At 34.9% G+C, this 12307-nt stretch overlaps 1 protein-coding gene across 2 annotated transcripts in view; it reads right to left on the bottom strand.

The window, feature by feature from the left end:
- Positions 1–12307, bottom strand: part of agmo (alkylglycerol monooxygenase) — a 286102-nt gene that overhangs the window by 251943 nt on the left and 21852 nt on the right. For both annotated transcript variants that reach the window (XM_039737290.1, XM_039737289.1), the window contains exons 2-3: positions 9444–9571; positions 88–239 (exon numbers count right to left, since the gene is read on the bottom strand). In XM_039737290.1, coding sequence (XP_039593224.1) covers positions 88–239; positions 9444–9571 — 280 coding nt within the window. The remainder of the gene's footprint in view (positions 1–87; positions 240–9443; positions 9572–12307) is intronic.

The raw sequence follows: 12307 nt of genomic DNA, 5'->3' as shown, positions 1-12307 counted from the left end.
ATATATTTGGTGTTACTATATCTTAATAAATATAATGAAGCAACAAGCAAGACAAAAAAAGTTGAAAAGAAATTGGTAATTTCATACCATGAGAAAAACGATGAACCCAGTAATATGCAAAGTCAACGCCAAGAAATGTCAGCCACCACGTCCATGGAGAGTCCCATGGCATTTCCCAAATTCGGTAGTTATTCCATACGTAGATGTATGCAGAGACCTCAAGACTTCTTCTTAACATCCTACATAAATTGAAATGTTTGTTATAAATACAGTAACTCTGGTAATTACTGTATAACAGTATAATGAGTATTATATTTTCAAATGCTTATTTTTGTAATGGTACATTTCAGGTATGTTACTTCATTACAGCCATTCAATCAGTCAGTGCTTCTTTTGCATGAACAGTCATGATTAAAGCAAGCATTCCTTACTAATATACCTTCATCCTTTTAATATCTAGATCTGAAGAAAGAATTCTTAAGTCATGAAAAAGAAAGTCAGAGTGGACCTATTAAGTTGACAATATACCTAATAAAGTGGCCAGTGAGTGTACATCTTTTGGAGATGAAAATAAGATTAGTACATGCAGAGAAAATCCCTTACAAACAAAGAAGTTGGTGCCAATTACACACAGTCGCTAGACCAGGATTTGAACTAGGTCTAGAGAGTGGTGAGGTAGCAAAAATTCCTGTACCAGATTCTAGCCATCTAGCAAAACAAATGATGACATTATTAATTCTTAAATATAAAGATCCTATTTACCATGGACCATGCTATTAGTTTTTAAGCCTATTATTTAAGGTAATGTCCATAAATGTATCTGTCTGCAAAAATAATGTATTGAAAATTTTTAATGTTTGGTGATTTTGATACAAATTTAAAACTTCTATTTTGACTGAATCTGCCTGTTGGGTTAGGTTAGGGTTAAATTCAACTGCAATTTAACAAATCTGTCTTGTCTCAAAACTGTTAAAATGACGGTAGCCCAACCAGATTTAACACTTTAGAGAGCCAATTACACATCATAGTTTCATGCATTAGATAAGGCAATGTGCCAAGTTTGCCAGTGAATTAGACTAGTATACTCACACTGGAGTATGCGCAATTCAAAAGCAACTTAACAAAGGAGTCTGTCTTGTCTCAAAAATGAGAATTAAAGTAGTCTAACAGAGCTTAAGCCATTTGCTGTATACGTACACAGGAGCCAAAATGAGAAATGAGTGTTTTGTAATTATTTGTCACTTTTAATGACACAAATCAATATATAACTTATCTCTTACTGTTCACACAGAATAAGTAACTGGGAGTGAGCAAATAGCCAGCCAAATAAGTAGGTAACTTAATTCTAAGGCTGTTTATAGTGCTTGTTTGTTTTCTTTTGCTTTTGTTCTTATTCTGGTGTTCTTTACGTGAATTGGCTGCCAAAATGACCCTACACTTAATGTAACTCGTGTTACAAATGTGACTTGGAATCACTGAGATTAAGTGACTGAGGAGTGGAAAGATTTTAGCAACTTTAATATTTAAATGTGACATACTTTCAGTTTAAAACTCGTTTTGATTTTTAACACAATCTTCCTATAATTCTTACTACCCTTTACATAATTTATCATATATTGCAAAGCAAACAACATTGTTCTGACGATCTACTTATTAACAAAAATAAAAAACTTTTGCATTGCATAAGAAGACTAAATTGAAGACTTAGTTAACCGTATGAAGATTGGACTATTTCTATTTTTTGTATAGTTTATTAGATAGAGATAGCAATATACCGTTTTTTGTATTATTTGTTTTTATAACAATGAAACTTATTAAAATCAGTATGGAATAGTCGACACTGTACTGCCATGTAAATTAAATTTTTTACTGATATTGCAGAATATCACTCAATGTAAGATTTTACAGTTTAATATTATTAATTCTACTATACAATAATATATTTTATACAAAAATGTAGAGTAAAATGAAAAGGAAATTGAATGAAGTGAACAACTTAAATAATATTTAATTTGGAAATAGACACATTGAGCCAAATGAAGTAAACAAGCTGCACTGACACACAGATTGGTACAGGGCAGACTTAATGCTTCTGTGAGCATCAGCTTTTACAAAGCTATTATGATGTGTTTGTATGCATTCATATCTTTCTCTTCATCATCCAGCATGTGCTTTGTTAAGGCACACAAGATGTCAGCTATCTTCACTTAAAAAATTTTTTGCACAGATTTGATTGTGTGTGCCTTCATGTGTGCATACATGATATTAAAATAATAAGTTAACACTACAGCTTAGGCACTGCAAAAATGTGTCTATTACTTATACACTGCTCTTTAACAAAACACTAACAAATGCTTATTTTTCATATTAATAATACAAAGCATCAAAAAAGAGGTTATTTATCTTTGCAATGTGGTCTACTAAAATAACTTCAATTGTAAATGATCAGAGCAGCCGTAAATGAGACAATTTTCTCTTGATATTGCACACTTCAGTATAAGACCTGTGACTACTTCATATACTTCATATGTTATGGAAAATGCAATAAAAAAACAAAAACAAAATGGAGTGATTCTTAAATTTACTTAGATTTTTATTTCATTGCAGACTTTATGCACCCAAGATATTTTATATTTTCTCTGCTAAACTTCATTTTATTTGTTAATATACCTCCTCCATACACAAAGCATTTACCACTTTGTAATTTCGCCATTCCTTCTAACAAGACTTAAAAAATGTTTTGGCACTGAGGATACCAAGCGATGAAGTAGTTCAGGTGTTATTTATCCCATTCTTCCTGCAAACAGTTGTGCAACAGGACAGGGTCATTGGTTGTCACGTTTTTAGTTTCAAAATTCTCCACATATTGTCTTTTGGGCACAGGTCTGGATTTCAGGCAGGCCAGTCCAATATCCACACCCTCTTCTTCCACAGCCATGCCTTTGTAATGTGTGCAGAATGTGGTTTTGCATTATCTTATTGAAAAATGCATGACGTCCCTGAAAAAGATGTCTTGAAAGCAGCATATATTGCTCTAAAATCTCAGGTATTCTTTTGCATTAATACTGCCACCACAAAAGTATAAATTACCTTTGCCAAGGGCACTGACACAACCCCGTATCATAACAGACTTTGACTTTTGGATGTTTTGCTGGTAACTGTCTGGATGGTCCTTTTTCGTCTATGGTCCTGAGCACACGGTGTCCATTTCTTCCAAAAAAGATCTGGAAAACTGATTCATCCGACAACAGTACATGTTTCCACTGTATGATGGTCTATCCCAGTTGCCTCTGAGCACAGAGAAATCAAAACTCCTTCTGGGCATGGTTAATATAAAGCTTCTTTTTTTACAGTAAAGTTTTAAGTGGTATTTGTGACTATAACTCTGAATATAACTCTGTATTTTAGTGCTTGTCAAAGGTTTGCCAAAGTAATTACTTGCCCATTTGCTTATATCACCTATTGATGAGTGGCGCTTCTTGATGCAGTGCTGTCCAAGAGCTCAGAGATCATGGGTGTTCGGCTTAGGCTTGCACTGAAATTCCGCCTTGAATCGTTTAATGATGTTATGCACTGTGGAGGAAGAAAAATGCACATCCCTTCCAATCTTTCTTTGAGGAAGATTGTTTTAAATGTTTCAATACTTTTCTCACACATTTGTTGACAAACTGGAGATCCTCTGCCCATCTTTGCTCCTCAAAGACTCAGCCTTTCGGGGATACTGCTTTTGTACTAAATCATGATTACAATCACCTGTAGACATGATCTGTTTGAGTTCACATCGTTATATAATTTTTCTACCTTATTACTGGCCCTAATTTGCCCTGTCCCAACTTTTTTTTTAAATGTGTTGAAGGCCTGAAATGCAGGAATGGATGTGTTTTAACAAATGAAATGAATTGTATTCATGGATAAACAGTAAGAGTGCATAAAGTCTCAATGGAAAACTTTAAGTAAAAATATAAAGTTAGAAAAAGTACAAAAAGAAACAATGAATGAACATAATGTGCCCTGATTAATTTAACATTTAGCAAAGAAAGCGAAAACCCCTGCAAAAACTAAGGAAAATACAGTACCTAAGAAATGATCACAACTGTATGTTAAAACATTGTTTATATTGGTAACAGGTGAAGGGCTTACCTGACTTTGCTGCTTGTTAAGTGTGCAATGAAAAAGCTTATATGGTGAAACACTTTGTAAAGATCAATACAAGTGGAAAATCATATAAAAAGTTTCAACTAACAAGGCTGTGTTTGAAATCCAGCTCTGTTTCCTGTACAGGTGCAAATCTCAGGCCAGGCTTCCAATTTTATTTCCAGCAAGCAAGTAATGGCAGACTAGAATTGACAGATCTTAAACTGACAGAAAACAGCCCCTGCCACACAATCCTGTACCATATTCACTTAGGCATTTATCTTTTAAAAATGCCTAAAGGGAAAAACAAAACTCCTTTATGCAACAAAATGATCTATGGTATATGCAAAAACAAGCACATTGGAAACAAAAAAGTAAAGGTATTCTTTACCACAATATAAATTTTAACAATAATATTGAGAATAAAACTAAACTTGTATCCATGCAGTTTAAGATCACTGTTATGTGTGTTAATAATTGTGATACTCTGCAATACATGAAAACAGTTTGTGATGGATGTCCGGCAAGAGTTGCCGGCCCTCACCCCCAGGCCGCCAGGAGGCGCTCTCCCAACAGCATGGACGTGCCCCGAGTTCCAGCAGGGCCTCATGGACTTTGTAGTTTTTATACACAGCCCTGCTGGATACCTTGGGGACCACAAGGAGTCGCTGTAGCGAGGCTTGTAGACTCATATGTACCCTATAACCTGGAAGTGCGTCCTGGTCACGTGAACGGGAGGAATGACATACTTCCAGGTTAAAGAAAAGAGAAGTTTTTACCTGACCCGGAAGTGATAGAAAGTCACATGGACTGAGGGACAAACACTTCCGGGTCAAGGACTATAAAGGACTGTGGGAAATCCCAGATGGACGAGCTGAGTTGGGAGGCAGGGTGGCTAAGCGTCTGGGAGAGGAGGACTGTTATTTGTGATTGTTTATTGTTATTGGGAATTGTGGAGAGGAGTGTGCTTTGTGCACTTATTATTAAAATAAATAATAATTATTTGGACTTTTACCTGGTGTCTGACGTGTGGTCTGAGGGTAAAAGGGTGCGAGCAAACCCTTATCTGTCACAAGTTATATATGTTAAAACATACAGTATTTTTAAATATATTTTTGTGTTTACTGTTTTACAGTCTATAAATAAATTCACTTCTTAAAATTCTGTTTTAGGAATAAATTTGTTTGATTCCTTAAATGTAAATGTCACTACTACATTAGTTTATAGGCCAGTGTATGTCATAAAAAGTATACATTTTTACAAGAAAAACATTGACACATACTTTATTTTTGTTATACTTTTATAGAATCTAATGGTTATTTTACATTAATATGCAGATCTAGGCAATACAACATTGTTATTTTATCTTGTTCTCAAATTTGTATAACCCTGTTCAGGGCTGTGGGAGATCAGCATTGGTCACAGAGTAGGAAACGGCCACGGACAAGGAAGTTGTCCAATACAGCTTCTACTCATACACATAACCATGCTCACACATATATGTGGACAATTTGAAATTGCCAAATAACCTAACCTACACCCCATGCAAAATTTTCATGGACAATGTCTGGATGTGACATTCACACCAAGGATAATAGTTCTATGAGGAAGCAGTGTTACACCATTACTGTGCCATCTATCAGCACAAGGCAAGAACCAGACCTGGATAGTTCTGGCAGGCCCAACTCACACATTCAGCTCACACTCCCAGGATCACACCTAACCTAAAATTCACATCCTCAGGAATGTGGAAAGAAAACATGCCACTCAGAGGAAAGCTCATGCAAACACAAAGAGAACAGGCAAACTCCAAACATTCAACAACTGGGCACAGCATTTAAATAGAGTGCTGGATAGGTGAGGCAGCAGTGCTTACCACTGTCCTACCCCAACATCTTAAGTAAATTAAATTTAGATAAATATAGTTAGGTCCATAAATATTTGGACAGAGACAACGTTTTTCTAATTTTGGTTATGTACATTACCATAATGAATTTTAAATGAAACAACTCAGATGCAGTTGAAGTGCAGACTTTCAGCTTTAATTCAGTGGGTTGAACAAAAGATTGCATAAAAATGTGAGGGAACTAAAGCATTTTTTAACACAATCCCTTCATTTCAGGGGCTCAAAAGTAATTGGACAAATTAAATAACTGGAAATAAAATGTTCATTTCTAATACTTTGTTGAAAACCCTTTGCTGGCAATGACAGCCTGAAGTCTTGAACTCATGGACATCACCAGATGCTGGGTTTCCTCCTTTTAATGCTCTGCCAGGCCTTTACTGCAGCGTCTTTCAGTTGCTGTTTGTTTGTGGGCCTTTCTATCCAAAGTTTAGTCTTCAACAAGTGAAATGCATGCTCAATTGGGTTAAGATCAGGTGACTGACTTGGCCATTCAAGAATTTTCCACTTCTTTGCTTTAATAAACTCCTGGGTTGCTTTGGCTGTATGTTTTGGGTCATTGTCCATCTGTATCATGAAACGCCACCCAATCAATTTGACTGCATTTAGCTGGATTTGAGCAGACAGTATGTCTCTGAACACCTCAGAATTCATTCGGCTGCTTCTGTCCTGTGTCATCATCAATATACACTAGTTTTCCAGTGCCACTGGCAGCCATGCACGCCCAAGCCATCACACTGCCTCCACCGTGTTTTACAGATGATGTGGTATGCTTTGGATAATGAGCTGTTCCACGCCTTCTCCATACTTTTTTCTTGCCATCATTCTGGTAGAGGTTGATCTTGGTTTCATCTGTCCAAAGAATGTTTTTCCAGAACTGTGCTGGCTTTTTAGATGTTCTTTAGCAAAGTCCAATCTAGCCTTTCTATTCTTGAGGCTTATGAGTGGCTTGCACCTTGCAGTGCACCCTCTGTATTTACTTTCATGCAGTCTTCTCTTTATGGTAGACTTGGATATCGATACGCCTACCCCTGGAGAGTGTTGTTCACTTGGTTGGCTGTTGTGAAGGAGTTTCTCTTTACCATGGAAATGATTCTGCGATCATCCACCACTGTTGTCTTCCGTGGATGTCCAGGTCTTTTGCGTTGCTGAGTTCACCAGTGCTTGCTTTCTTTCTCAGGATGTACCAAACTGTAGATTTTGCCACTCGTAATATTGTAGCAATTTCTTGGATGGGTTTTTCTGTTTTCGCAGCTTAAGGATGGCTTCTTTCACCAGCATGGAGAGCTCCTTTGACCGCATGTTGCCTGTTCACAGCAAAATCTTCCACATGCAAGCACCACACCTCAAATCAACTCCAGGCCTTTTATCTGCTTAATTGATAATGACATAACGACGGACTTGCCCACACCTGCCCATGAAATAGCCTTTGAGTCAATTGTCCAATTACTTTTGAGCCCCTGAAATAAAGGGATTGTGTTAAAAATGCTTTAGTTGCCTCACATTTTTGTGCAATCTTTTGTTCAACCCACTGAATTAAAGCTGAAAGTCTGCACTTCAACTGCATCTGCGTTGTTTCATTTAAAATTCATTGTGGTAATGTACAGAACTAAAATTAGAAAAAAGCTGTCTCTGTCCAAATATTTATGGACCTAACTGTATATTTACAAAGTCAATTTTTATAATATATTCATACAATAAAAATTAGATACACTGGGATGCTGTCAAATCATACGTTCCTATGTTGAAACGACATATGTGATCAAAGAACTCTGAACTACAGAATGTGGTAGTAGCGATTATTTCCAGGTTTTCTTTTCAAGTCTTTTGCTAAATCTGTTTCTTTTTTTTGTTTGGTTTTTGTGAAAGTTTTTTTTTAGATTGAGATGCATTATTTCATTTTTAACAGGAAAGCTCTAACAATAGGATCTGCTGTGTTTAATATTAAATTGCTTATATAGCCATACCAATTTCAAAAATCAAATCATATTTAAATATTACGTATTAGCAGCAGTGCATGAATTCAAACAAAACATACAATGGCAAAAAAATTATCAAGTGGGCTGTATGGTTGCGGTTTTTAAATGCCAGTTTTATGTGGACCTAGCTGTTTGATTAATACTTTCTCAATTACTGATTGAATTAAAATGTTCGAAAAGAGTATCTCAAAATATGTAATTGGTGTAATTCTATTGCTCTTTCAATCATTTGAGTCAGCCTTTGAGTACCTGCTAATTAGAAATATGATGCTGATTTCAGTACTTTATTATGCATATGAATGATAGCCGTTTAAAATACAATTTAACAGGTGTGCAAACTCATGGAATAACAAAATTACATTACGTAACGAATCATTAATACTTTTTTTGTCAATAATTAACTGTTAGTTCGGTATCAGGCTTTATTCTAAAGGTTTTACTATTTATTAATTACTGTACAAAACCTATTCTGTCTAAATTTGTAAAAGCTTACATATTATTTTTGTTTTATTGTGATAGCTGATTGGAATATCCTAGCACCATATCATTCATGAATAACAGTAAAGTGCTATAACTCATTGTCTTCAGAATATGTTATGTGTTAAGAAGGCTAAATCCTTCATTGTAAAGAACAAATCTTCATAATAGGCTTGTTTATATAGAGTCTGCAAAGGGGTGGAAGGAGTCATTATCATGTCAACTATTTTTATATGTTATTACAGTATGTGCATAAATGCTGACATGTGCTTTGGTGGCTGTTTTGGAAAACAATTTTATTTCTAATACTTTTATACAACTACTAGCTATCCTACCCATTTAAGATGGGTTAAAATCTGAGTAATCAACATAGATATCAGCGTTAACATTGGCAGTGCACCATCTATTATAATGTATTTTGTAGTGCATGTAGTAATAAAATACTGTACATTGCATTTCTCATTCCAGCAGATGGCGTATCACAAACATTTGTAGTACTAAAAATGCATTACTATAAATCTTTGTGATGTGTAATCTGTTGTAATTACAAATACAAAGCACATATCTTTGTTATATGTTATTTGATATGGGATTTGTAAAAGTAGTGTTACATGTGTGATGCTTCATCTGTTGGAATGACAAAAGCAATGCATTTTATTACTACAAATATCGTTGGTAATGTGACACTTAGCAACCGGATGACACACAGATACAAAGACATACAGACACTTGTCTTTTTATTAAGGTGGATTGATTGTGCTTAAATTTTCTGTACAAATGGGAGAAATAAACATTTATTTTTAATTTAAGATTTTTGCACAGTGGAGAACATACACAGAAGAAATGTTAATCCATTTTATTATTCTGTTACCAGCAGTCAAATGATTAAAAACAGCAGATTTAAGTCATACATTTGGAATATGTTTCTGTTTCCTAAAACTCGTACTTACATTGGAAGTCTAGAAAATATACCTGCAGACACGGAAGTAAGACCATCGTTAATTCTGAAACCTGGTTGGCTCTTTGCATAGTTCACTAAAGTCTCAATGATCAGCATTCCCAAAAAGAAAGGTGTTGCCTAAAAAACAAACAAAGCTTCATTAAGGAATTGATCAAAGGATGTAGATGAATGCTAAATATGACAAAAACTTATCATAAGTACAGAGTTGGCCACACCAGATCCCAGGCTTTCACAGTAACCAGTGAGTGCATCAATAGCTGATTGGTGCCTGTAAATAAGCCCCTTGAATGTGTGTCTACTGATGCATTGGTAAGAATGTGGAAATGTGACTTTTGCTAATTTGAATTGTAGCAGAGTTTCAGGTTTAATGCACATAAACAGGTGTTAATTGCTTTATCTGATTAATACCTGTATCTCTAGTTGACTTTACATAAAACGAGTGACCTTGCTAAAATATAAAACTTTTAAGCAATATAGGGTCAGGGTTCATTTTCTTAAAAAGAGCAAATCAGACACTATCAAGGTTTTAAATGCAGCATATGTACACAAAATAAAATTATGTAACAGATTTTTCTACTAGCACAAAAATTTACTACGTTTGAGGATAAAATTGAGCTTCTTCAGCACTTCACTGATAAGATGCTACAGTATTTTTATGTCATGAACAAACGTCACATTTTCTAGTCTTTATAACAAGTTATTTTTTAATATTTTTTGGCTTGTCAGTTTTCTGAACCAAGTTCTGTTCTTCACATAGTGTGCAGTACTTGGTAGCTGGAGTCTATCCCAGCATAGTGGTGACCAATGGAACAATGATTAAGCTAACAGACTAATCTAACATGCAATTCCATGGGGAAAGATTCAGAGTGCCTGTTAAAACAACTTTTGTGTGCTGCATTTGGAGAAAATGTGCAAACTCTACACAGACCGTAACAGTGCTTGGAACCAAATGTCGGTTTGAAATATGACCAATAAGTAAATGTTAAGTTTAAAATTGCATGTTGGTTGTAGCTTAATTCTTTTATATTCTTGGTTGTTGGAGATTTAAACACAAAATAAAAATTGTAATCATAAGAAAAACAGCTTTGAACTGCTAGGTGAACTTTCTTTATCAGCCAAAACCAGAAATCATAGTCAAGAGGGCTGGACTGTAAATTTGTAATACTTTAATAAAACCGTACTTTCTTCTTTTTGTCTTCCAATTATTTTTAAGATGAGGACTTATTTCAAAATCTTGTCCTTAAATGAGATGTTGCCTAACTTGTCAATATGAATGCGAAGAAAAAATACAACAGTGGTGGCTGAAATGGTTCGCCCACATTTGAAGAATGGACGAACATCATTTTCCACACAGACTACTTTGGAAGAAACACCCACTGAAATGGATGATAAAAAGATCAGCCTCAAAGTAAAAACCTGGGCCAAACACATAGAGGTTGATTTATGCAACTTTAGATTCAGCCTGGTAGGTGCAAAATAGCACCAAGACCACCCTTTCTGAAAGAAGTATACATACTGTACCAATGATACCTACAGTAGCATACTGGCTTTGAGGCCAAACTGAGCCAGGTGCCAGCTAAAAAAAAGAAGAAGAAGAAGATGTCAAGAACAGATAAAAGCTGAAACACAGCAAAGGGAAAGTGTTCATAGACTCACAGTGCAAAGCCACACAATAACACCATTAAAAGAAGAATAAAAGAACAAATATATAAAAAACAAATAAAAAGCTAAAAAAATTCCAAAAGGATAACAAGGAGCAGAAGCCCATCCATGCTCTTTGTCACAGAACACCCCTCTAAACATCTACTGGGGATCACTGGCTCTGAGATCAACTCCTCTCAAAGTTATCAATTATATTAATCAATATTTATCTTTTCTACTTTATTTTTATTTTCTCGTGGCCTTACCATTCTGGATTTAAATTTTCCATTTCTTCTCTGCATACTGCATACATTATGTGGCTAAAAGAAAGCTTAGCAAATAAAATTGCACAAATCAAGGAAAAGACAGTGTTGATATAAAAGCAGGACCTCTTAATTGTCATCACCATTACATGTAGCATGGTGGATGGTTATCGTGGTATATTTTTTTACCTTTACATTACTGTGACCGTAATAAATATCACAATTTAAAAAATGTGTATTTGAAACATGTGAAAATTAACTGTACAACTATACAGAAAGTGTACATTAATTGTCGTTTTCAAGTAATGTTCCTTCTATTAAGTAATTTAGATTAAAGAATTATTTATACACTCTGGACCAGCATTTAACTTTCCTTTTTTATCAGACAGATAGTGCATTCATAGTCTTTAAATGCCTACTGCAGAATAAAGTTTAGAGTCTGTTTAAGTGTGAACAGCTATGGCACAGCTAGAGATACACCAGAGGCAAAGCTTCCTAAGATAATTAATGCAGTGAATGGTAGCTTTGACAAACATTCCAGACCTTTTTTTCTCAGAAAAAAGGACTAAAGTCCAATTTCTTATCATTTGAAGGGCTGATAGAAAAACCTTTCATTTCATATTTCCAGTCAGCAAATGAAACATTTAATTGTGCCACTTAAAGCCCCTTACAACACTACAAAAATCATTATTCTGCGTAGCATTTTTGTGCAACACTCAACCATCTCAAAGTGATTGAAAAAGCAAACTCTATTTCATTTCATATAAATCAAACAGTGCACTGAAGGCATTCATTACAAACAAAGTTAAGAAGCCAACAAATGAGAATAGACAAATATTACTGTACATATGGTCTATAAAATGTTACACTGAATATGCATTAAATGCACATTTTGAGTTAAAATGATATCCTGATTTTTTTAGTGATCAATATTGTCTTTTGTGTTTTT

Source organism: Polypterus senegalus, chromosome 15 (genome assembly GCF_016835505.1).
Source record: "Polypterus senegalus isolate Bchr_013 chromosome 15, ASM1683550v1, whole genome shotgun sequence".
Taxonomy (NCBI): Eukaryota; Metazoa; Chordata; class Cladistia; order Polypteriformes; family Polypteridae; genus Polypterus; species Polypterus senegalus.
Note: the sequence above shows the minus strand (reverse complement) of the source record. Positions and strands in the feature narration are given on the sequence as shown.